The following is a 27,511-nucleotide window of genomic DNA, read 5'->3' as shown; positions in this document are numbered from 1 at the left end:
ATGTTTATGAGTCTACACTTATAAAAGAGGCAATATATTTTCCATTAACCATTCTACTGCTAAATTGTCATGCCTTTGTGGAAGGCTATAAGTTACTTTGCTATTTTAATCATAGTGTTTTGCTTTGTAAGGAAATATAGGTGCTCTTACTTAAAATTGTAACATATAGATATAGGTATGTATATATTAATCTTATTATCTGTCAGTGTTCAATAGTGTATACTTTCAGACCACTAGTATTTTTTTTTTTTTTCCCGGTATGCGGGCCCCACACTGTTGTGGCCTCTCCCGTTGCGGAGCACAGGCTCAGTGGCCATGGCTCATGGGCCCAGCCGCTCCGCGGCATGTGGGATCCTCCCGGACCGGGGCACGAACCCGTGTCCCCTGCACTGGCAGGCGGATTCTCAACCACTGCACCACCAGGGAAGCCCAGACCACTAGTATTTATTTTATTTTTTTCCAATGTTTTACCACAATTACTTCTATTGTTTTTCAGTTATTTTTGATTTTGGTAGGCTTCTAGTCTAAAAAAAATAAATTAAAAATATACATAATGAAAAGTAATCCTCTTTATCATTCTACCTCCAATCCCCGATTTTCCCTCGAGAGGCAATCACTGTTACCTTTCTTTGTATCCTTCTGGAAACGCTTTTATAAATACACAACGGATACAGCTCCCCTTCCTGCAACCGTACTTATTCTTCTGCATCTTGCTTTCTTCTTTTAAGAACATATCTTAAAGATTGTTCTGTATTTTTCTCATGTAAATACTAAAAGACTTGTATAATGCTATAAACTTCTTTATACTTATGAAATAATATCATTTGGGTAAATTGCTTTTTCACTACGTTTATGTGCTGGTTTTGTCTGATTGTGGGAGAATAAAAATATTTTATGTAATTAACAAGTGACATACATTTGAATAGGCTTGAGCAAAGAATAGAACTCCAGGTATATTTATCATTTCAAATGCAAGGTCAGCACAAGGACTGTTAATTTGGAGCCTTTCTGTGGAGTGCAAATGCTAAAACTGGACCACTATTTTTAAAACTCGAGGCAAGGGATAGAAACCATTTTGAATATGGGAAAGGGGATGCAGAATATCCAAAACCACAGAGAGTCAAAGCCAGCCATGACGGAATTAGCATTTTGCAGACTGGGGGTTATCCTTAAAAATCCTAAAAGGATTGTGTCATCTCTTGCAACGCAAAATAAGTATGCCTGTAAATAGTATTAAATACAGTAAAACATTGTAACAGTGACAATTCAGTAAAAATGTGGACGTGTATTTAAGGCTGACATGTAAGAAATTGCATCCAGGAAGTAAGAATTCCATTTACCACCTTTTTCCTAATCACTTGAGCTCTTCAGTTTTTTCAAAACAGTGTAGAATTAAATAGTGGGCAGTGGTGTGTGTGTGTGTGTGTGTGTGTGTGTGTGTGTGTGTGTTTAAAACCAAAAGATTTAATTACAGATTTAGTTAGAACCAGGCCCCAGAACAACTGTAAGAGATAGAAATCTGTCATTTTGCAACTTACTGAATGGGAGAAAATATTTGCAAATGATATGACCGATAAGGGGTTAATATCCAACATATATAAACAGTTCATACAACTGAACATCAAAAAGAAAAGAAGCAACAAAACAACCTAATTAAAAAATGGGCAGAAGAACTGAATAGACATTTTTCCAAAAAGGAATTGCAGATGGTCAACAGGCACCTGAAAAGATGCCCAGCATCACTAATCATCAGGGAAATGCAAATCAAAACCACAGTGAGATCTCACCTCACACCTGTCAGAATGGCTATCAGCAAAAAGACAACAAATAAACGAATGTTGGTGAGGATGTAGAGAAAAGGGAACCCTCATACACTATTGATGGAAATGTAAATTAGTGGAGCCACTGTGGAAAACAATATGGAGGTTTCTGAAAAAATTAAAAATAGAACTACCATAGGACCCAGAAATTCCACTCCTGGGTATATAACTGAAAAAGCTCCCACTAATTTAAAAAGATACATGCACCCCATTGTTCCTAGCAGCATTATTTACAGTAGCCAAGATATGGAAGTAACCTAAGTGTCCATCAACAGATGAATGGATAAAGAAGATACACACACACACACACACACACACACACCCACACACACACACACACACCCCCACACAAAAGGGAATACTACTCAGTCATAAAAAAGAATGGAATTTTGCTATTTGCAGCAACATGGATGGACTTGGAGGGCATTATGCTAAGTAAAATAATTCAGACAGAGAAAGATAAATGCTGTATGAGATCACATATATGTCGAATCTAAAAAATACAGTAAACTAGCGAATACAACAAAAAAGAAGCAGACTCCCAGATACAGAGAACAAGCTAGTCGTTACTAGTGGGGAGAGGGAAGGGGTAGGGGCAATATCACCTACCTAGGGGTAGGTGATTAAGAGGTATAAACTATTAGGTATAAAATAAGCTACAAGGATATATTGTACAACACGGGGAATGTAGCCAACATTTTATAATAACTATAAATGGAGTATAACCTCTAAAAAGTGTGAATCACTATATTGTACACTTGTAACTTATATAATATTGTACAACAAATATACTTCAATAAAAAAAATCTGTCATTTTGAAAGAACAACAAAAGTCCTAAACAAGTTGGTATACAGATCACGAATGACAAATGCACTGTACTCTTAGAGGGCTTCACACAATTTAATATAATTTTTAAGTGATCAGTGAAAATTTTAATAAATAAATCATTTCAAAAATTATGTGCTGGGACTTCCCTGGTGGCTCAGTGGTTAAGAATCCACCTGCCAATGCAGGGGACACGGGTTCAATTCCTGGTCTGGGAAGATCCCACATGCTGTGGAGCAACTAAGCCTGCGAGCCACAACTACTGAGCCCGCATGCCACAACTACTGAAGCCCATGCGCCTAGAGCCCATGCTCTGCAACAAGAGAAGCCACCGCAATGAGAAACCCGTGCACCACAACGAAGAGTAGCCCCCGCTCTCTACAACTAGAGAAAGCCCTCGAGCAGCAACGAAGACCCAATGCACCCAGAAATAATAATAAAAAATAATAATAATTTTAAAAATTATGTACTTACCCCCCAAATTAGGAATGTTCAGGGATGATGTTGAACCTCTTATATAAATATGTGTGTAAAAAAAGAGAATTTCCTACTTAGCTTCAGTTCTTATTATCTTATAAAATGCTCATTTTCACTTACTTTCTGAAATACGTATAACTTTAATGTAATTAGGTGTGTTTAAGAGGAATACATGATTTGTTTTCATCTGTAACTTTACATTGAATAGTCAAACCATGAAGCCATTTAAAAAATGAGTTGTCCTGCTATATATTAGAAGCGTTAAAAATGTAAGTAATTCTTGGGAATTCCCTGTTGCTCCAGTGGCTAGGACTTGGCGCTTTCACTGTCTCGGCCCGAGTTCAATCCCTGGTCAGGGAACTAAGATCCCCGCAAGTCGTGCGGCACAGCCAAAAGAAAAAAAAAAAAAAAAAGTAATTCCATCTTGAAATATTTATCTACAGCAATAAACATGGATCTGTACAGAGCTTTACCTGTAAGGATCATTGTAGCATTTGTTTATAATGCAAAATTGGAAGCAATGCAAATACCGTGAAACAAGGGCTTTACCAAATAAGTTATGACATAGTACTATGTGGCCATTAAATATTATGTTGATACATACAATGTATTAGTACAAAAAATTATAATATACTCAGATTTTCACCCCACAGTAAAGGTACAGGTGCATTTGAAAAGCAAACCAGGGCTTCCCTGGTGGCGCAGTGGTTGAGAATCCGCTTGCTGATGCAGGGGACACGGGTTCGTGCCCTGGTTCGGGAAGATCCCACATGCCGCGGAGTGGCTGGGCCCGTGAGCCAAGGCCGCTGAGCCTGCGCGTCCAGAGCCTGTGCTCCGCAACGGGAGAGGCCACAACAGTGAGAGGCCTGTATACCACAAAAGTAAATAAATAAAAAGAGACAACCCAATTGGCTTGATCATTAAAAAAAAAAAAAAAAAAAGAAAAGCAAACCAGAAAGATGTAGATAACAAAACGTACTAGTTGATATTTCTGGATAGTAGGATTGTGGATAATTTAAATTTTCTGATTTGGGCCTTTGTTACCAATTATTTTCTATGATTAATATTACATGCTTGCTTTTCTTACAACCCAGTTTTACATCATTTGTGTTTGTTTGTTTTAGTTTGTCTCACCTGCTCAGAGTAAGAAGGGCCCCGCAGATCTGGGAAAGACCTCGCACAGGGAAAGGGAAAGGAGGTGGCAGTGGTTGAATGCTGTAAAGTTAAACATTAGAGCCACAAGCTCCATCCAAAATGATTCAGCTCTAACTTACTTTATACTTTTTGTGGACATTATTCATGTCCTAAAAGTTTACTTTCCAACCACACCACACCCTTTATATTTTTAAATGCTATGCTTTCCTCAACTTGAAATGCTTCTTTTACTGAAAGAGTGGGTCAAATATAAGTGAAAATTATACACACCATTGAGAAATGCCTATGCCGTGGATAAGCACAGGGTGTGGAAAACCGGTGTTTCTTCCCTTTACTGAATCTCAGTTATTGTCTGGCTCACCTATGCTGGGAAAGAGTGCTATCAGGGGATCTATTCCTAGTTGTTCCTTGTCAGCCAGACCTCTCAGGTGATTTCTTCTAGATATTTTACTGCCTGTGTCCTCTGTTATTGCTTGGGTAAATGTTTCCAGAGGGCTAACATTCTTTTTCTAACATTGCTTTTTCTAGATATAAACACCTGAAGGTAGTCTTTCCTGCTCAGAGATGGAGAACAGCACCACCACCATTTCTCGGGAGGAGCTAGAAGAACTACAAGAAGCATTTAATAAAATAGGTATGCTTGAGAAAAACTAAATACACAGTTACTATTCTGCTCGATACCAGCCTTCCAGGAATGGAACAATACCTTCTATTGCTTCTACCACCACCCCTTCACCCCCAGATTTATTCCTTTTTTTTTTTTTTCCCCATCTGGGTTTCACTGGATTCTTTCTTTCTTTCTGAAAGATAGACTAAGACTGGCTTGAATTTCTAGGAGAATTGGACTTTGAATTCTTTGATCATTTCTTTGCAGAGAATACACCAGGTTAATGAATGACAGTGTAACTGCATATGCTTAACATGATCTTCTCATTACAGAGAAAATATAGAAACCCTTCCTTGTCTGTAAACTGAACTCTGGCCTCCATGTGTTTGTCACGAACAATAACACATTTTGCCTTCATGCAGAATATTTTAAAATCTTGATATAGTTTTTATTTTATTTTTAAAAAATCTTTAAAAAAATTATTTATTTAATTTTTTTTCTTTTTGGCTGCATTGGGTCTTTGTTGCTGTGTGCAGGCTTTCTCTAGTTGGTGGCGAGTGGGGGCTACTCTTCGTTGCAGTGCACAGGCTTCTCATTGCAGTGGCTCCTCTTGTTGCAGAACACGGGCTCTAGGCACGCGGGCTTCAGTAGTTGTAGCATGCGGGCTCAGTGGTTGTGGCACACGGGCTTAGCTGCTCTGCGGCATGTGGGATCTTCCTGGACCAGGGCTCGAACCCATGTGCCCTGCATTGGCAGGCGGATTCTTAACCACTGCACCGCCAGGGAAGCCCTTGATATAATTTTTAAAGGCCATATGTCCTTATTTTTCCTTCTCCCTCATGCATAATTTAAAAATCTTAGTGTTGCTTTTAAAGGCCACACCTCTTATATTTCTTCTTTCACTTTTAAAGCCATTCAGTGTTTTGTCTTTACGACATCACTTTGACAGCTTTGTCTTTTTCTTCCAAGAAATTCCCCCATCCTCTGTCAGATCACGATTCTTCTGCATTTTGCTCTTAGGAAACCCATGAGAGTATGAATACCATCTTTGACTCTAGTCTGTACATGCGTGCAAATGAAAGGTGAACCTAGGCAAAGGTGAGTGTAGGGAATAGACATTGAGATGGTAACACCCTCAACCTTGCCCGTGCCTCAGGGGGCTCCTTTGCTGGTGCATTCTAATGCACTCTGGAAAGCAGAGTCAGAGGGTAGACCAGGGAGGATGGAATGATCACAGCTGGTCTAGGGCCTAGATTTCTCACAAACCTAGTGAATAATATCTCAAATTAATGTAGGTGAAATGCAGTGCAGAAATTTCAGAGATGAAGATAAAGAAAGATTTAAGTTTTAAAAAATAAATATCTCTCTGAAAAAAAAAAATGAGTAAAGTTCTCAGGAAACTCATGACTTACAAACTATTGCTATGAAATAAAGTGAATTCTACAAATCCCTGGGCCTTTCCACTTCTCCCTGCACAGCTGTTTCCAGAGTAACTCAGACCTTCAGAATACAGTCCACATGGTGGCCACCTTAGGCTCGTTATTTTGCAGGCAGTAGAGTATTGCATGATTTCTAGAAAGTTATTGTTAGAAATACATTTAATGGAGTATTGTATGCAGTGCACAGTCTTTCCAACACAAAAATTGGGCAATTATTGAAATGTTCTGCTCATTTTGAGCATTGAAACAGAGGAAGTGATAAAAATGTATCTCCTAGTTTGGTATTTTTCATTATTTTATAGGTACAGTTTGGCAGCTTGAATAAAAGTGCTACCTCGGTCTTACTAAAACAAATGAATTAGTTCTATTTTCTTTTCCACACCAACTTTAATCTTTATAACTCATGGACATACAATCTTGCAATATTTATTTAATGATATTTTGAATAAATAATTCATTGATGGAACAGTTCTGACAGCAAGATAACTTGCTCTGTGTGAGGGATGTGCTAACACTAGCAGAATTTATACTTCCTTACTTTATGTATAAGATAAAGTTTTACTCATGAACTCAGTAATCCTCTGCTAATTTGTACCAAACAACTTTTCTCCGAGGCAGAGGGACATGCCCATCCAACCTTGCTAGATGGGATATTTTTGGTTCTCTAGGGAGAAGTGAGAAGTTAAAATATTTGTCTTTTTTTCCCAATTGTGGTAAAATATACATAACATAAAATTTACCATTTTAACCATTTTCAAGTGTACAGTTTGTTGGCATTAAGTAGATTCACATTGTTATGCAACTTATACCACCATCTATTTCTAGAACTTTTTCATCTTCCCAAACTGAAACTATACTCATTAAAGACTATTAAAGACTAACTACTCAACAATCCACACACAGCGCCCCCCCCCCCGCCCCCCGCCAGCACGCCTGCCCCTGGGGCTACCACCATTCTACTTTGGTCTCTGTGAATTTGGCTACTCTAGGTAGCTCATATAAGTGGAATCATATAATATTTGTTTTTCTGTGACTGGCTTATTTCACTTAGCATAATGTCTTCAGGGTTCATCTGTGTTGTAGCATGTGTCAGAATTTCCTTTTTAAGACGGAATAACATTCCACTGTATGTCTCTACTACATTTTGTTTATCCATTCATCTGTTGATGGGCTTCTGAGTTGTTTCTACCCTTTTGGCTATTGTGAATAATGTTACTATGAACGTGGGTGTACAAATATCTGTTCAGGTCTCTCTCTTCAGTTATTTTTGGTATATACTCAGAAGTGAAATTGCTGGATAGTTTAATTCTGTTTAATTTTTTTGAGGAACTACCAAACAATTTCCAACAGTGGCTGCACCGTTTTAACTCCTACCAGCAATGCCCAAGGGTTCCAATTTCTTCAAATCCACGCCAATGATTATTACTTTCTGTTTTTGTTTGTTTGCTTGTTTTTATAACAGCTATCCTCATGAGTATAAAATATCTCATTGTGGTTTTGATTTGCATTTCCCTGATGATTAGTGATGTTGAATATCTTTTCATGTGCTTACTGGCTATTTGTATGTCTTCTTTGGAGAAATGTCTATTCAAGTCTTTTGCCCATTTTTAAATCAGGTTGTTGGTTGTTTTGTTGTTGAGTTGTAGGAAAGTCTTGTCTCTTTTTAAACTGTGATTTTATGGCTATTTATCCTAAGCCTTGATTTCCTCATCTTTAAAATTAGAATAATATTATTAACTACCTCAAAGTTGTTGTAAGGATTTCATTAGATAAGTCAAGTTCTTAACAAATCACTTGGCACAGAATATGTGCTCATTAAGTGGCATCTGTTATTTCTTGTCATGTCACACCCAACCCACAGAGGTTATAGGGATGGAGCTGAGATTTAAGCACACGGATCCGTCCATCTTCAGAGCCCTAACTCTTAATGATAGTTTAGCATGACGATTAGCATGTAAGTAACTTTTTCTTGATCTTGTTTATTTTTAAATACTCCCCACCACAGTGCTATTAGGCAGTAAGTCTGCCTAGTCTATTTGTCTATTTCAGAATTATAGGAAACAATTCTGAACTGGTGATGTACTAAATAATGAGATTTTACTCTAAATTCAAAGAAAGCAATTATTGCAATTTCAAGCAATTTAGCTTCCTTTTGAGATTATAGCACTATTTTGGTTCTTGGTAGATTCTAGTTTAGAAATTTTTCATCATTCTGAACAGTATTAATTCTAAAACTTGTGTATGAGAGTTTAAAAGTTTCTGTCTTGTAATTCATTCAGTTTTAGTGTTGGTAGCTCTTATACTGCGAGAAAAAAGAAATACAGGAAACAAAACAACTATTACCAGATGAGTAAAGAGAGCCTATACAAGGTGGATCCAGGCAACTAACCAAACAATCCAAAGCCCTGTTGCCAACTCTGGCCAGAAGTGTTTTGTGTTGCCTTTGTTATGTGTCAAGAATTGATATCCAGTCTCTAGGGAAAACCCAGGGAAGGATATCTCAGTGATGATGTGAAAACACCTGGAAATCTATTTCCAAAAGTCCAAATGTAGGTGTGAAATTATTTCTTGAACACTTAACCTCAAAATGACATCAAACATCATTCAGCCTACATAATGGTATCATAAATACCTAATGAAGAAGCAGTGAATTATTGACAAGTGAAACAGAACTGTCACCAAGTGAAATGTAGACCAGAAGTGCCTTATGTGTATTTTACATGATGCACACATTTTATATGGAATGTGGGACCAGCATTTCTATTTCGTAAATTACAGAAAGAAGTCAAAGTCTGGGTGGGTGTTCCCCTATGACCAATGCTGCTATATTTCTTCTAGATAGCTGAGACCTCCCCATGCTTAATTCTTTGAAACTTAGGCATGTGCTAAACCTGAGTTTTTCGTCTGTCAGCACAATGTCCTTATTATACACTTAAAATACATATGGTAGCCCTAAATCTATGGGGGTAAAGTTCATTAAATATGATTTTTTTTGGTAAAGTATATAGTATACCTTGTACAGTTCAGGTGTAGGAGAAAAGATTACTGCCACTTGTGAAACAAACCTGAAATGTTCTGCCTGCCTGTGAATCTCCCAAACAGCCTTCTTTTTATTTTTTCTTTTAATATTTATTTATTTGGCTACAATGGGTCTTAGTTGTGGCACGCAGGCTCTTCATTGCGACATGTGGGCTTCTCTCTAGTTGTGGTGCGTGGGCACCAGAGTGCGTGGGCTCAGTAGTTGCAGCACGCGGGCTTAGTTGTTCTGCGGCATGTGGGATCTTAGTTCCCCAAGCAGGGATCGAACCTGCATCTCCTGCACTGGAAGGTGGATTCTTAACCACTAGACCACCAGGAAGGTCCCCAAACAGCCTTCTGAGTGCACATCTCCAACAGGGTACAAGTGGTATTTGATAGCTCATAATTTATCTTTTTAGATATTGACAACAGTGGGTATGTCAGTGACTATGAACTCCAGGACCTGTTTAAGGAAGCAAGCCTTCCTCTGCCTGGCTACAAGGTTCGTGAAATCGTGGAGAAAATTCTAGCAGTTGCTGACAACAACAAAGATGGCAAAATCAGCTTCGAAGAGTTTGTGTCAGTAAGTAGTCTAAATCCTCTCCTGGCTACTGATTGTTTTGCTTCAAGCAGAATTTCAGTAATGTCATTGCTCTCTTTGGTTAAATCTGGCTTCAGAGACCAGATAATGCACTGCTTTAAAGTGATGATGATGATGATAATAACAATAACAACAATAATTTCCACAGATAATTCATAAAACAAAGGAAAAAATTATTCTCAAATTGTTGGAATTGAAGTCAGGTTTAGATAATAATCTTTCATGCCCTACTAAAACTACAGTTGAATTTAAATGCTTATTGACTATCTCTGTATGCAGAATATTTTCGTATCTTAGTACTTGGTCTTGAGAAGTGGAATATTTTTTTGTAACTGAAATAGCTAAGGTATGGAAGACATACCTCCTAGAAACCGATTGTTTCCTTGTGATTGGTTGTATCTTCAGTTTTGGTAAAGCCACCAGGTGAATTTTGATGCCAGCTATGGTTTCATTATTAAACTACCTTGAGACTCAGGGAACTGAAGAAGATGCAAAATAATATATGACTCCACCAATAAAAGTAGAACTGAATATTGTGTATCAGGTATTTCAAACCTCTCAGGCTGAGAGAGATGACTGAGTTGCCATCGCCAGCTGGCAGTTGAGGAAGAGCTGTCACTACCTTCCATCAACACCACCATGACTGTGTTTTTCATATGAAAATTAATGAACTAATTTATTCACTAATATAATTGAATAAATATTTATGAAACAGAAATTGTCTGCTTTTGCATTCTTTATTCGTATGGCAACTATTTGAGCTCCTTTCTTGCCAGGAACTCAGGCACTGTGAGTAATATGAACAAAAAGAGATGTAGCTCCAGCTTTCATGGAGTTTACAGGTGGAGGGGAAGACGGAATCACACAGATGGATAAAAGATAACTGTGATAAATGCTGTGACAGAGCAGGACAGGTCCCTTGAAAGTTTGTAGTAGGAGGAAGTGAACTTGGTGGGGAGGTTAGGGAACTCAGAGATTCAGGGAAATGGAAGACTGTCCCTGAAGCTGTGAAGACTGAGTTGCCATCTGAAGGAACAGATAAAAGGGGTGGGTGGGGGAAACGAGTACTGTGCAAGGCAGGCAGAGGTAACAGCATGTGTAGAGCCTCTGTGCCTTTAGGGGTGGTGAATGCTCAAGCACTTGAATAAAACATCAGTGTGGCTGGAGCTGAGATGCTGAGGGTTAGGAATGCGGCTAGAGAAGTGGGTCAGGTCATCAGGGTCTTGTAGGATTTTTGTTTTTATCCTAAGAGCAGTAGGAAGCCAGTGGAATAGAGTATGAATTGACATGATCAGGTTTGCATTTTTAAAAACTCACTTTGTCTGCTGCATGGAGAACTGATTGAATTCAGTTTATCCAGGCTCTGGGGTAACCAGTGACAGAGGAACCAACAGAGGGCGTTTCTCTCTATGCCTGTGTAATTTCCATCAAAAGCTGACTTCTTGACTTTAACATGTGTATGTTTGAGCTGTTCAGATGGGATAATATCTTTGTTAAGGCATTTTAAAATCTTCATCACGTAGCTAGTTATTCTTTAGTTTTTAGTACAAAAGACCATGGCAGGTCTAGGTGAACAATTTCAGTGTGTACACTTTGAGTTTAATTATAGGTTGGGGTGCAAACATTTGTCCATTTTGTGTTGTTATAAAATGACATAAGAGTTATCTGTCTACACAAGCAGTAAGTGCAAGAACAACTGATTAGTATTTATTTTGATGTCATTCCGAATAAATAACTATCCTTTACGTTGCACGGATTTTAATGGTTATTTAATCAAGAGTCAATTTTACTTCTCTCTCATTCCAGCTAATGCAAGAGTTAAAAAGCAAAGACATCAGCAAAACATTCAGAAAAATAATTAACAAGAGAGAAGGGATTACTGCTATTGGAGGAACTTCATCCATTTCCAGTGAGGGCACACAGCATTCTTATTCAGGTAACCAACCACCTGCTTGCTCCAAGTTTAATCTTTCAGTCATTGGTTCGCTCAACAAGTCCTGTATTTCATCAAATCTAAGATGCCATTTATTGGAATTTGCGCCACTGTTTTATGTGTCCTTGAGGGAAAATGAGACTAAATTATGAAGTGCCATCCGATTTGAAATGTATCATAATTTCAGAGGTGTCAGAATGAAAAATCTTAGAATTTATGATAAGTAATAATAAATGAGTTTTTACTACGTGTCAGGAACAGTGGATAACAGAGATTAGAAACAGCAAAGTAGAAGTTATTTATATTTCAACACTGAATGTGTTTAATTATGACCTTGGAATGGATTTTTCATCCTGACCGGTGAGAAGAGTTTACTTTAGACCTATTTTAGGGATGGCAGAGAGGTTTATTGCAAGGACTTTCCATTTTGGGGAACTGAGATTCCTGATTCATCTTTTATCAAGCGACCAAATGACTGGTAGAGCACAGCACCTGATTTGCTTGATCTGATAGGATCACTGGATTGTTGCCCAGTGGGAAATCCAGAGTCGCATTAACTCCTAAGAGGAGACGGCTTGCCCCATGCTAAGCTCAAGATGCCTAAAAACCTTTGGCCAAGTTCCTTTTGTTCATGTTAACATAATTAGAACTATGCTTTTAAAATTTTTGACAAAAAACTCACTTTAACTTTTCCCCCTCTTTCTTCCTTTGAGATGTGAATTTGTTAATTATCCTCTTGGTTCTCTTCCTTTCTAAATGGATTTTCCTCTAACAATATACTCACACTTCTCCTACCCATTGTATATATTTTCCTAACTTTTTCCCACCAGGGAAGTGTAGTGGGGAAGGAAGTGGTCTATAACTGCTACCTCCATTTTTTGAAAGGCACTTACTCCTTAACTCTATTTCTGCCTGTCTATTCTAATGAAATGACTTCTCCATTTAAAAAAAAAACACAACTTTTTATTAAGGTATCATATGCATTTAGCAAAGTACTGTGATCTTACATGTACAGCTCAATGAGTTTTCACGTGTGTATAAATCATGTAGCTGCATTCATGCAACTGCCAACCAGATCAAAACAACATTTCCATCACCTGAGTGTCTCCCTCTTGCCTCTGACAGCAACGGTCCACTTTCTGATGTCTATCACCATAGATTTTTTTTTTTTAAACTTGTTTATTGAGGTACAAGATGCACAGAGTAAAGTGCATACAGTGCCCTATTCTTAAGTATATGGGAGGATTTTTTTAACCTATGAATACACCCATGTAACCATTATTTAGAACCAGATACAGAACATGTAATGGCTTTTAAAAAAAAGAACAGCTTTATTGAGATATAATTGAGATACCATAAATTCATCCTTTGAAAGTATAGTTCAGTAGTTTTTAATATTTTCAGAGTTGTACAGTCATTAGCACCCTGTAAGTTTAGAACACCTTCATTACTCCATAGAGAAAGCCCACGCTCATTAGCAGCCACTCACCATTGCCCCTTCCCCCTAGGCTCTGGCAACCATTAATCTACTTTTTATTTGTATAGATTTGCCTATTCTGGAAATTTCATGTAAACGAAATTATACAGTAGTGGCCTTTCACTTGACAGGCTTCTTCCCTGGCATAATATTTTCAAGGATCATTCATGTTGTGGCATGTATCGTACTTCATTCTTTTTTATTGCTGAATAATTTCTGTTCTATGGCTAATATCACGTTTTGTTTATCCTTTCATCAGCTGATAGATATTTGGGTTGTTTCCACTTTTTGGCTATTATGAATAATTCTCTATGAACACTAGTGTACACATTTTTTGTGTGGACATATGCTTTGAGTTCTCTTAGGTATATACCTAGGAGTGGTCTTTTGGTAACTCTGTGTTTAACATTTTAAAGAACTGCCAAACTGTTTTCCAAAGTGGCCACACATTTACATTCCCACGAGCAAGGTATGAAAGTTCTAATTCCTCCACATTCTCTTCGACACTCGTTATTGTCTATTTTGTTTATTACAGCCATCCAGTAGTTGGGAAGTGGTATCTCATTCCTGGTTCCTATACCTGGAACACATTTCCTTTCCCTGACCGTCTACACCTATTAAATATCTATCTTTCAAATAGTATCTTCTCCATAAAGCCTTTTCTTGATCAACCTAATGAGAAATGATTCTTTCCTTAAATTCCCTGAAACATTACTTACGTCACTCTTGTGGTATGTTCATTTCCCTTTAGTTGCATTTCTTCATATATCTGTTTTATCTTATCACTACCCTAAAAATTCCTTGATGGGAGAGGTACAGTATCTTAGTGATCTTTAAATCCCTAGATTCTAAGTCCCTAAGCAGGTATGTGTAGTGAGGTAAGAAGATAAGAAGGCAGATAATGATACGTACAGAAGTAAATGTTTGTGTCTTTATTGTGTGTGTGTTGGATTGAATTTGGGGGTATCTGCCAAATATCCCCTTAGGAAAATTATCTAGTTCTAGGAATTGGGGCAATAAAGAGAAAGGCCAGCTACCCTGTGATGGAAATGGGAATTATTTTCTTTTAAGTTTTATATTGTTAAATCTTTTTTATATTTACATAATAATAATAAGGCAGTAGACCATTTTTCCTTTAAGTTCCTTCCTATTATCCCCACTGCATAGCCCAACAATTTTTTCTGCCTAAAGATCACTGTTTTTATGCTGGAAGCCATGGGTTGAGAAGTTGAGGATGAGATGGCTGAGAGTAGGACTGGTATCTAGATGTGGCAGTTTTCTTTTTTTTTATGTTTTATTATTTTTAAAATAAATTTATTTATTTATTTTTGTCTGCATTGGGTCTTCATTTCGTATAATAGAAATTCTACAGAAATGGAGCTATTTTATTCATTCAAATAACTTGATTAAAACTAGTATTTCTGTTGTAAGTTCCAAATCACAACTCTATGAAAGTTTTTTGGGGGGCAGGTGGAATTTATTGCTGTGGTTATTTGTTTCTTGTATTTTTCCCCCCTGGCATATGTGTATGTGTGTGTGTGTGTGTGTGTAATCTGACCGCTGGTGTTTGGTTCCTGATCCACTAGCTCTCAAAAGCAATATATATTTGGAAAGATTTTAGAATCAAACCGAGTATTTATTGTGCTAACTTGAGCTATATGACTTACTCTTCCCTGATATATCAGATGAAGAAAGTGGAATGAATTCCCCTTTTTCTTTAAACCTACACCCTCTTAAACCCTTTATTGTTTCAGTAGGGTTTTAAAAATTGGCATTTATTATTTTTGAACAGAAATTGAAAATTATGTTTTTGTGGTGCAATTATTTTTGTGAAATGAGGTATGCCAACTAAGATTTTCTGTTTTCAGAGGAAGAAAAAGTGGCTTTTGTTAACTGGATAAACAAAGCCCTGGAGAATGACGCTGACTGTAAGCATCTCATACCTATGAATCCCAATGATGGCAGTCTTTTCAAATCACTTGCCGATGGCATCCTTCTTTGGTGAGTTGAGCATTGCGTTAAGGGAGCTATGTTCTTACTGTCCGCTGAAGAGCACTCAGTGAAAACTACAATTCAGTGACTCCATTGTCTTTTGAAATTAGTTAACAGGTAGCTACATTAGTCTTGAAATTTTTATATTCTATATATATTATATAGAAAATCAAGTACTATATATTTTCCAACATTTTCTTTCAAATGCAATCTCTTATTTGGTATCTTTTTCATCTGTTTCCTTAATGATGCCAGGAAACTTTTGAGTTACTCCTCTGATGCATTTAATAATGTTCACAGGGTTTCTTTCTTTTTTTTTTTTTTTTTGGCCATGCCGCGCAGCTTGCAGGATCTTAGTTCCCCGACCAGGGGTTGAACCTGGTCCTGCTGGCAGTTAAAGCGTGGAGTCCTAACCACTGGACCGCCAGGGAACTCCCCATTGTTTCTTTCTTCACTTCTCAGTGTGGGACTGTTGATCATTGACTGGGACAGGAACATGAGGAAATATAATAGAACTATGTATCTCATTTGTGCTTAAATCAGATTAACATTTTAATTCAATCTTGTCATATCCATGGCTCTTTGCAATCTATTTCTGCTCACTAGATTGTAAACTCTCTAAGGGCATGTCTTTGTCCTTGTTGTGTGTACTAAAGTCCCAGCGTACTTCTTTGAACAAAGCAGACATCTTTTATTTTTTAAGTTTATAAAAAAAACAGAAGACTTTCAAAGAAGAAAATAGCCACCACAAATATTCTTAGTGCCCATAAATAGCTATTATTGATATTCTGGCACATTTCCTCTGTCTTTTTTCTGTGTTTTTTAGTTAAAAATAAAAAACTATCCATGAGTACAGGATATTAGTTTTTAGGACATTACATATACAATATACCTTGAATTCTACCTACAAGTCTGATCTGTTCCTCTGACCTTCAGAGGAAATTCCTATTGTGAATTGAATGGGTATTTTCTTACCTTTATTTTAAAATACAAAATGTATTCTAAAATACAGAGATAAAATTTACATTAGTTTCTTTTAAAATGTTTGAATTACTGAATTTCAGACCAAGCCTCTGGCTCTTCATCTTTCTGCAGCAACAGTAATTTTAATGCTGTTGATACCACTTTATGAAATTTGCCTTCTTGAGGATTTTTTTGTTCAACATTTCAGGCTGCTGAATGTTCATGATCATTAAAGGAAATAAAGGCAAGATTCACATAAAGAAAATGAAAGAGTGTTTGAAAACAGTTAGAAGGAAATGCTAAGATTACAATTGCAGTGAATGATGAATGTGTTTTAGGTTAGGGAATATTTCTTAGATTTTAAAAATTAAGTCCCTGACATGAATTATAGTATAATATTTCAAAGAAATGGATGATAACTTTTCAAAATTTAACTTTATTGTCTACTTGCAAGAATAAACTGAAAACATTTCTGGGAGTCTTAAACTAAATTATTCCCATTTTCTCTTTAGTAAAATGATCAACTTATCTGAACCAGATACAATTGATGAAAGAGCCATTAATAAGAAGAAGCTCACCCCTTTCACTATTTCTGTAAGTATTTGTCCTTTGCTAGTAATCATGTTACTATAAGGATCATGGATCCCTTATTAATGGATCTTTAGGCCCAGGCAAATCCTTTGATTTAACATAATTTTGGTTTCCTATTAAAAACTAGGTTTTTACTATGTAAAAATTCAGCTACATTTTTTTAATGAAGAAATAAAGATTCAAAGTATGTTGGATGAAACTTAACGTAGTATTCAGATTATGTTACTCAACTATTGTAGTTACTGTGTTATTTTTAGTAATGAATATTCGCTTGATGCCGGTGTTTTTGTTGGTTGATTGAGATAAGAATACTACATAGTTTTACCACGTTTTACCATTTCACAAAATTTTCGCTATTCTTTCTGTACTAGATTGTTCTGTAGTCAGCTTCTCCATTCAGATCTTGTTAAAGTCCGGGAATTTATAGTCACCACACTTTTCCCCTCAAAATCTCTAGATCAATAGGGGAATATCAGTATCTACTAAGTACATACTAGGTACCAGTCACTGTTCTAAACACACCACATGAATTATCCCTTTGACTTCTCCCAGCAGCCTTCAAGTAAGGTGGATGCTATGATTTTACAGATGAGGAAACCGAGGCACTGAGAGGTTGCACAGTGGCTGACGCAGGATCTGGTCCCAGCAGTCTAGCTCCAGCACCCATCCTTTTTAATCACCAAGCTATACTGCCACTCTCACGTGGTGGTAGTAATAAGCAACTAAGTTAACGTGCTAGTCACAGCTGTAGCTATTAAAAGTGAGCTACTGCTAGGCTGTTTCCTTTATTTCTATTGGCAGGTATAATTCTTGATTTTGCTAAGGTTGTTAAGGCTCTTCTGTAAGGAAGCTATGACCCTGGAGTAGTGGTACGTGGTTAGTCTCAGACTATCCAAGGGGTCCTCCCATTTCCCGTTATTCTTGAGTAGTACAGAATTGGCTGTTGACTAACATGGCTTTCTAGACCCCCATTTTCCAATAATGTTACATATTCCTAGCAGAAACTACCATTCTTGAAGAAGCCTCTTTCTGACTGCAATTGCCAGAAGTTTATTCTCCTTCATATCTTGTGTCAGGATGTTTCCTCTAATATCTATCATTGTTGAAAATATACATCTTATTTTTAGAATACATGTGTCACACAATTTTTTATGGCCCTGAATCTGAAATGCAACACTTCTTACTACTGTATACATTAATTGTACGGTTTTACTTTTAATACTTATATGCAGGGCATTGGAGAAAATGAAGAAAAATGTTCTGTAACTATTTTTGCGATACTATAGAATGGGTCTGAGGGGCTAAGTCTTTTATATTTCTATTTTTAGAGATAACATTCTTCCAGTATGAGTAGGGGTAATAGTCGAGGTCTCTAAGATGCTTGAAAAAGTATACTAATGTAGAATGAGAAAAGATAGTCCTCTGGGAAGGGGCAAATTGTTACTGTGGTTATTAAATCTGTTTTGTTTATTCAGTAATTTTAGAGCTCTGGGAATAGATCTGCTAGACAGCTACCCGTTTCCCATGAAACTTTATCTCGAAGAAGCCTAATTCTTTTGTAAAAGATTGTGATAATATAGTTTTTCACCTCATGATGATAGGTTGGTAAAGTATCATGATGTATGAAAGAAGAGAAATTTAAAAGGATGAAAATGACATACAATAACTATGAAAGCAAGGGAAAGAGATCAAGTAGCTAAGAGCAGGACTCATGATCTTGGATACTTTGTCATCTCTCTTTCTACCCAGTGTGTTACTGAGCTGCATTCTTTTGATTGATTGTCATTATTGAAAGAAAAATAATTATATGAGTAAGAGTCAAACAGATGGCAATGATTTAGGGACCTAAAAGTCAGGAAACTAACACAAGAGTAGGTATAGGAGATTGAATCTGTTCCTTATAAATGTAAAAAATCCATTGCAATTGATATACTCATATACATACAAGGTGTGTGTGTATATACTTTACACTTACATATGTTTACAAATGTACACACACGTATGACCTTAACTTCAATTACACTTTAAGTAGGGAAAACGTAAATCTCATTTGGATGTTACAAATGCAGTGAAAGTGATGGTATGTAAAATAAGGATGAAATCTGAATAACAAAGAATGCCTTTGTCCTTCCCGGGTAAGTGTTTAGCACAGCCCTCTAAAAAAATCATTAACAAAAGTGGATTCACCTGGAATTGAAGCTTTATTGGAAATGAAAATTTGCAAAGTGGTATGGATTAAAAGAAAGAAAACTTGCAGTCCCTATTTGAGACTGTTAGTAAAGAGTTGGATAGTTAATCAAAATAGAAGGGACATGAGAAACCATCTAACAGCAGTGTAAATTTTTCTGCCTGGTAAAGTAAGTGGGCTCTACCTTAGACACAGAGAATTCACTGATGCACAAAAAAGATGGGAGAGCATGGATGGCTTATCCAAGATAAACTGCCATGTTTGCTTGTTTGTTTTGTTAATATCTCTGTAAGGTAAGAGCCCCTATTTTGCAGATTAGGACACTGAAACACAAGGAGGAACAACACCCCTCTTGTGTCTCCGTTGTTGAAGGCTCCCCATTGTTCTCGCCTCTGCCCACCAAAACAGGTCTTCAGGAAGGAAGATTGAGCACTCAGGGCAGTTATCCGTGTTAGGACTTGGAGAGCAGCTTCTGTATGCGGTTCTCCTGTCACTTCTTGATCTTTAGAATTGGCTCTAGACAATGGTGGTCATCCTATTCCCTCATTTCCAGTAGGGCAATAATGCATTTACCAATTAGAAACTACCATTTATTTGAGGAAGCACATTTTAGCTCCTTATTTTCAATCCATTTTTAGCCAATTACTCATAAGTCATTTGCTATACTTGTAAAGCCAACATTTTTGAATAAAATTAACATCAAAAGCTGGTTCTGCATATATCACCAGCATAACCTGTTCAGACAAAGCTGAGTTTTACTGCTTACAGCAGTAAGAGAGAACACCACCTGCAACCCCGTGGCAGTGTCTTCAAGCTGAGGTTAGAATTGATGGTACCTCATTGTGGTTTGGTTGATGTTTCCCTAATCATTAGTCATGATGATCTGCTTTTCACGTGCTTACTGTCCATCTGATATCTTCTTTGGAGAAATGTCTGTTCATGTCGCCTGCCCATATTTTAATCAGGTTGTTTTATTGTTGTTGAGTTGTAGGAGTTCTTTCTCTCATCATAATTAGAGCTCATACTCGAATTGGGGGTGATATAAAAATAAACATATATAACATGTCGGAGAATGATACAGAGTAAAATAGAGAATAATGAGTGCCAGCAAAGGCTGTGGTGATGCTTGCTCTTTTGTGTAGGACAATTGGAGAAAGCCATTAGGTGCATTTGAGCAGTAAAAAGGAATTGTGGATATTTGAGGAAAGTGTGTTCCAGGCAGAGGCAACAGCAAGTTCAAAGGCCCTATAGAGCTGGAACAGAGTGAGTGAGAGGAGATAGTGGGAATGATGCGGAACGTTTGGGTTTTAAAGCTAGGGAGTGCCATCGGGTCCATATTTGAATAAGGTTACCAACAGCAGGGTACTATGGAAGGTGGGTTTTAGAGAGTAAGTCTGAGCATGTGTGTCAGGAAGGAATTAAGAAACTTGAAGAAAGGCACTGACAGTTTCCAGAGGTATTTAGAAGGTGGAATTGACAGAAATTGGTCACAGGATGTTAGAGGCAAGAAGAACAAGGATTCTGCTTAGGTTTCTGACTTAGGAAGAAAGAAGCAAGAATGAAGGTTGGTCCTATCAACCAAGACAGGAAATAAAGGAAAAGCCAGTTTTGACAGAGGATTAGAGGAAGACTAGAGAAGCATGGCCAGAAAATTGCTTCAATTATGGACATGTTGAGTTTGAGATACTTGCGAAACATCCAGGTAGACATAACCAAATATGTATACAGGTGTGGAGCTTACAGTGGGTGCTGGGAGGAAGTGTGGCCTGGAGATACGGCTTTGAAAGTCATTGGCATATAGAGGTGATGATATAAGTACTACTTATGTTAAAAAATGGGAAGTTTCACCATCCATTGCGTCTTACTTACCTTCACAACTTGTTGATAAGAGTTTAGAAAGTACTTACTCACGTGTATTTTTCTTTGTGGCGATTTAGGAAAATTTAAACCTAGCCCTGAATTCTGCCTCAGCCATTGGTTGTACAGTAGTCAACATTGGTGCACAGGATCTCAAAGAAGGAAAACCTCACTTGGTCTTGGGACTTCTCTGGCAGATCATCAAAGTTGGTCTTTTTGCTGATATTGAGATTTCCAGGAATGAAGGTAAGGTCATCAAAAATATTTACTTTTCATTGATATATACTTACTATAGGAAGAATTTATATTTCATTGTTTTCCTCTCAGCCCTGATTGCATTGCTAAACGAAGGTGAGGATCTAGAAGAGTTGATGAAGCTTTCTCCAGAGGAATTACTGCTGCGTTGGGTGAACTACCATCTGACCAATGCAGGATGGCGTACCATCAGCAACTTCAGCCAGGACATTAAGGTTCATATTTTAATGTTCAAATCTGTGACATACAAAAAGGATGTAGAATGCATGTCAGGAACAAAAGGAGTTCAGACTTAATTTGTATGGGTGTGTGTGTTATGGCTGTGATTTTTTTAAACAAAGACAAAAAAGAACTTCAATCACAGACTTAAATTTGAATTGAAGTTTAATTCACAAGCACACAGTATAGAAAATGAAATTTTTGCATTTCTCTGTGTGAGGTGGATCCCCCACTTATAATCACAAAATCTTTTACTAAAAAAAACAAAACGAAACTGGTTTATTGGCTTTTAAAAAGAAATACAACTGGTTGTGAGAGGAAAGAGATGCTAGCATTAGCAGATTAAAGTATCCTTTCCCTTTTGCTTTGCCACGGATAGACTAGATTATAATGAGAATGTCAGTCTGTTAATTTGGACTGAGAATTACATCTGTTGCTAGACTAGAGGCCCTTGTGGGCTTGACCAGTTTCATACTTACTTCCATTTTCTCAATAACCAGCTAAGAGGAAACCAAAGTATCAGAGGGCATATAGGGAATCAGTAGACAAAAGGAGGCCTTCAGGTGTGTCTCTGAACCAAAGTAGCTTGAAACACTTCCCTCCCCACTGGAAGAGACTTGTCAAGGAAACTTGACCCTAATCTTAACGGATGCTGAGCCTTAGGAGTATAAACAAATGAAAGAGGTAAGGAAGGGCATTCCAGGTTTAGGAAACAGTGTTGCTAGAAGCTCTCAAGTGTGAAACAGCATAGTGCATTCAGGATTCTGTAAGTAATGAGTAAAGGTTACTAAGTTATTATTCCATTCTTTGAGATGAGGACAATTGCTTCAATTTGAGTACTTTCCCCCCCTAAATCCAATGATGATTTTATTCATTTGAAAAATTCTATTTTGTTTCTTTCCTTAAAGGATTCAAGAGCCTATTTTCATCTGCTTGATCAGATTGCACCTAAAGGTGACCGGGATGATGGACCTGCCATTGCCATTGACCTTTCAGGGTTTAATGTGAGTATAGTTTTTAATTAAAATTTTGATAAAATATGCCTAGCATAAAAATTACCACTTTAACCATTTTACGCGTACAACTCAGTGGCGTTACATTTGCAGTACGTGCACCCATCACCAGTCTCCCCTCTCCAAAATTTTTTCCTCATCACATAGTGAAGTCTGTATCCATTAAACAATAACTTCCCATCCCCCTCTCTCCCAAGCTCCTGGGAACCACTATGCTACTTTGCATCTCTATGAATTTGACTAGCGAGTCCAGTCATGTTTCGAGTACAGTCCGCTTCAGGCAGCATTCCCTGGTGGCGTCCTCAGCCCTTCATTAAACCTTGGCTCTTTGCTTTTCAGAAGTTATTTTTCATGCCCTAGGCTCCAAATTTCCATGCTAAGCCATCTGGCTGTCATGAGTGAGGAAGCGGAATTGCAGAATTCTGACCTTGAGTATGTGTGGAATCAACCCTACACTCACGTTTCCCTGGTGCAACATCACTGGAGCTCACCAGGGTGCTTTTGCGGCTGTGCCCAAGGAAAGGGAGCAACAAGCTGTTATTAGATTTCTAAGTAATTGATTATCAGTTCTTCCAACTTCTATTTGACAATACACAAAATAAAAAGTGGCAATTCCTAGTATTTATGGTGTAGGAAGAACTGATACAAATCCTGACCCATCTAACACATTTTATAGGAAGCCCATTCCTTTAGCATAAGTTGTAAATACCAGGGATGGTTCTATCGAAACCTTAAAGTACGGTCAGATTATAGTTTGTATGAAAATCTATTAAGTACTTTAAGTGTAATATCCAGAATACTTAGTTTTAAAGGCAACTTGAGTCATCACTAATTATATTTTACATTATTATAAAATCTAAAAAATCAGTATTGCAAAATCTATAAATTGGCTTGAGTACAAAAATTAGGAAGTTAAAAAAACTTACAGAAAGTTTCAAACCTATTCAAAAGTGAGCGGACCTAATATACTGAACTACCATGTGTTCATCCCCCAAGTTCAACAACTATCAACTCATGGTCAGTCTTTTTTCCTGTGGTACGCGGGCCTCTCACTGTGGTGGCCTCTCCCGTCGTGGAGCACAGGCTCCAGACGCGCAGGCTCAGCGGCCATGGCTCACGGGCCCAGCCGCTCCGCGGCACGTGGGATCTTCCCGGACCGGGGCACGAACCCACGTCCCCTGCATCGGCAGGCGGACTCTCAACCACTGCGCCACCAGGGAACTTCCCATGGTCAGTCTTGTTTCTTCTTTTATCACCTACCTGTTTGCTTCCTCTTCCATATTATTTTGAAGCAAATCCTAGACATGGTATCATTTCATCAAAATATACTTCTAAAAGATAAAGACCCTTTAAAAATATAACATAGGGCTTCCCTGGTGGCGCAGTGGTTGAGAGCCCGCCTGCCGATGCAGGGGACACGGGTTCGTGCCCCGGTCCGGGAGGATCCCACGTGCCGCGGAGCAGCTGGGCCCGTGAGCCATGGCCGCTGAGCCTGCGCGTCCGGAGCCTGTGCCCCGCGACGGGAGAGGCCACAGCAGTGAGAGGCCCGTGTTCTGTAAAAAACAAACAAAAAAACAAAAAAAAAATCATAGTACCTTACATAACTAAAAAATTAACAGTAATCTAATATCAAAATAACTAGTCAGTGTTGACATTTCCTGTTGCCTCATAAATGTCAGGTTTTCTTTTTATAATTTATCTGAATTAAGATCTAAGTAAGGTCCACATATTGTGATTTGTTCACGTCTACCTGAGGAGCTTTTTATTGCTGTTTAATAGCATTGAACCTATTACTTTCTCTGATTTCAGTTGCATTTTATTTACAACTCTGGTGCACAGAATTAGATAAGTCATAATCCTTCTTCGTCATATACTCTCATCATGGGTCCAGCCATGTCCCTCTTTTTATTTATTTTTGTTTGGTAGTTGTTTGTATTGAAATTGTAACAAGCTCATACAAACCCTCAATCCAACAAGAAAGCTAAGACTTTGACATCAGTTTCCATTTAGCTGTGTAGCTCTTCCCTATGCCATCTCTCTGCCTCCCCTTAATGTGATAATCACCATCTTGAATCTTATGTTAGTTTTTTGCCTTTCTTTTGCTATAGTTTTCTTTCAACCAAATGTATTTCTTACAAAATTAAATTTATTTTACTTAAAAAAATTTTTATTGGGATATAGTTGATTCACAGTGTTGTGTTAGTTTCAGGTGTACCGCAAAGTGAATCAGTTATACATATATCCACTCTTTTTTAGATTCTTTTCCCATATAGGCCATTAGAGAGTATTGAGTAGAGTTCCCTGTGCTACACAGTAGGTCCTTATTACTTATCTATTTTATATATAGTAGTGTGTATATGTCAATCCCGATCTCCCAATTTATCCCCCCTCTACTTGTCCCCTGGTAACCATTAAGTTTGTTTTCTACAAAATTTATTTTACTTTTTAACTTCATATAAAGTTTATCATGTACTTAAATTTCTACACTTATTTTGAACATATTATATGAATGAGTCACTCATATTGTTGTTATATGTCATTGTATGAATATAACAGTTTCACAGTTTTCATTTGCTCTCCTGTTGGTAAGCATTTGGTTTGTTTCAAGCATTTTGCAATTGTGAAAAGGGCTGTTCCTACTGATTTTAATATTTTTTATATGTATCCCAACTTGTTTTTCATTGAGAAAAGAGCCTACTGGAAATACCAGAGTAGAAAGGGTGAGATAGCTAAGCCTCTTAGCCAGAAAGCATTCTAGTATATGGCCTTGAGCAAGTTACCTATAATACAGCCAGTAGAAGCTTACTGATACAATGTTTGAGAGTTTTGTTGAGTACTTCAGCAATGAGGGTGAAATATTCCTCTGATCCCAGCAAGGAAACTCAGAGCCTTGTTCTTACCGATTTAAAAGAGATGGGGAAGTTAATTTGGAATTCCTGCACATTCTGACCCTATTTTGAGCCATTATTTGATATAGTTCCAGAAAAGTAGTTGTTTATAAATATGCATATGAATAAAAAATTATGCCAGTAAAAAGTTTAATCTTGAACATTTTTGTTTTATTTCATTGTTTAGGAGGAAAATGACTTGAAGCGTGCTGAATTCATGCTTCAGGAAGCAGATAAACTGGGCTGCAGACAGTTTGTTACTCCTGCAGATGTGGTTTCAGGCAATCCTAAACTTAATTTAGCTTTTGTAGCTAATCTGTTTAACACATACCCAAGCCTACACAAGCCTGATAATAATGACATCGATATGAATTTATTGGAAGGTATGCTCTTTCTGTCTCTAATTGATGCACTGTGTGTATCTTTTTGTGGTATTGTCCTACTTCGCTGTCAGAGGTAGGGCATTGTGGTGGGAGACGAAGTTTACTGTGTGTAGGCGTGTGCATTCATTAAAGAGTTCAACTTAAAGTCGTTTTTCATTTTGGTTAAAAGAGAATGCTGAGGTAGATTTTACATGTCTGTCATTTCTCCGTAAGAGTTTAGTGAAAACTATCATACATTTAAAACGTTCTCTTAAATGACCACATAACATAATTACACCACCAATATGGACTATGAATTATAGCTATTGGAAAAAATAATTATTTGTAGCTTTTTTCTCCTTTGAAAGCTACAGTTTGACTCCAGTATTGTTCTCTTTTTAATGTGTTTAGTGTACATGAAAAAATTTACAATATTCATTACTTGTCTTGTGTGTGGGCTATTGTTATCTGTCTCATAATTTATAATACTTTCCTGTTTTGCTTCATGAAATGCAGATTTGACCCCTCCTAATGTAGGTACTGTATTTAGTACTTTTCTATACTCTATAAATGTATTCATTCTGAATGTTCTTTTTATTAGTACCATTTATTCTTTCTGTCTGGGTTGATATTTATTTTTTGCATTGTTCATGTTGTGTTTTTTTTTCTGTCTTAATATGCCTAAAGAATGAATGATGACAGGAAGAAACACAAATGAAACCTAATTAGAATAGCAGAGCAAGACTTGATTATGTAAACTCTCCACCTAATTTGCCTTCTATAATGATGGAATAGTGTAGTTGTTAACACATCACAAATCAGTTTTGACAACTGGATTTCATGATTTGATGTAACGCCTTTATCCCTCTGCTGTGAATAAACAAACTTATCTTTTATCTCAAGTAATCTTTGGCAGGATCTGTTCAGATTCTATAACATAGATCATTTTGTGCTACTTAGCTACATTACATTTACTAAATGTCATCGAAGCTTACAATATATGAATCATCATAATGACAAAAACATTCTCAGTGTCTAGTTCTTTCTCCTTATCTGTTTCAGCCTCTCTCCTTTTCTTCTGCCACCCTCACACTCACTCACATGCATACTAAAACCCACATTAGTACCAGAACTAAGGGTGAAAACAGTGGCAGCAGTGGTGGCAGTTGTCAGAGGTTAGGGCCACTCCTAACCTGGTCACCCTGGTTTGGAGAAGCTGGTCCTCAGGTGGGGATTCTTCCTGGTGGGGAGAACTTGATACTGCAGCGTTCATTCTCTCACATCACCCACCTTCTTCCCTTCTTCCCCAGTAAGACAGAGGGAGAAATCAGCTACATCGTCTTTTTCTCTTTGACTGCCACAACCAGAGTTCCAAGGTCCTGGTCACTTTATGATTACAGCTTTCTGATTAATGAAAGAAGTTTCAGATTTAACAAACATGTTCCTTGAGGAATATGATTAATTCACTCTTTCAGAAGTTCACTAAAGTAAAGATTGTGTCCTCTACATAGATATGTAACTGAGAGGTAAGCTAGGTTAAAAAATGTTGATTTTTCAGCAGAGAAATTTAGGGTGAGGGATTAGAACTTTTAAAAAATTAAAAAGGGAGACTGCTGTGTTTTTCTCGGTCTGGGAAATTTCAAAATTCCTCTGTGTCTTACAGTAGAAGGCATTGTTTAGAGTGGCATATTAAAAATGATCTGCTTTTTATAGTCACTGAATTCTTGCTAGATACCTTTTCCAACTTGCTCTCCTATTTGTCACGTTTGAATTCTTTTGCTAGTGTTCAGCATGCTTTTGGAATTTTTCAGTGTGAATAGGATTGCTAAA

At 37.3% G+C, this 27,511-nt stretch overlaps 1 protein-coding gene across 1 annotated transcript in view; it reads left to right on the top strand.

Moving 5' to 3' along the window:
- The window catches only part of PLS1 (plastin 1), a 105,581-nt gene that overhangs the window by 54,967 nt on the left and 23,103 nt on the right, over positions 1–27,511 (top strand). Inside the window, exons 2-10 of the mRNA XM_067033625.1 lie at positions 4,807–4,912; positions 9,762–9,925; positions 11,750–11,879; positions 15,222–15,354; positions 16,821–16,902; positions 21,025–21,190; positions 21,272–21,414; positions 22,327–22,422; positions 25,507–25,702. Of these exons, the coding sequence (XP_066889726.1) occupies positions 4,843–4,912; positions 9,762–9,925; positions 11,750–11,879; positions 15,222–15,354; positions 16,821–16,902; positions 21,025–21,190; positions 21,272–21,414; positions 22,327–22,422; positions 25,507–25,702 (1,180 nt within the window). The 5' untranslated portion in view covers positions 4,807–4,842. The remainder of the gene's footprint in view (positions 1–4,806; positions 4,913–9,761; positions 9,926–11,749; positions 11,880–15,221; positions 15,355–16,820; positions 16,903–21,024; positions 21,191–21,271; positions 21,415–22,326; positions 22,423–25,506; positions 25,703–27,511) is intronic.

Source organism: Kogia breviceps, chromosome 5, assembly GCF_026419965.1.
Source record: "Kogia breviceps isolate mKogBre1 chromosome 5, mKogBre1 haplotype 1, whole genome shotgun sequence".
Taxonomy (NCBI): Eukaryota; Metazoa; Chordata; class Mammalia; order Artiodactyla; family Physeteridae; genus Kogia; species Kogia breviceps.
Note: the sequence above shows the minus strand (reverse complement) of the source record. Positions and strands in the feature narration are given on the sequence as shown.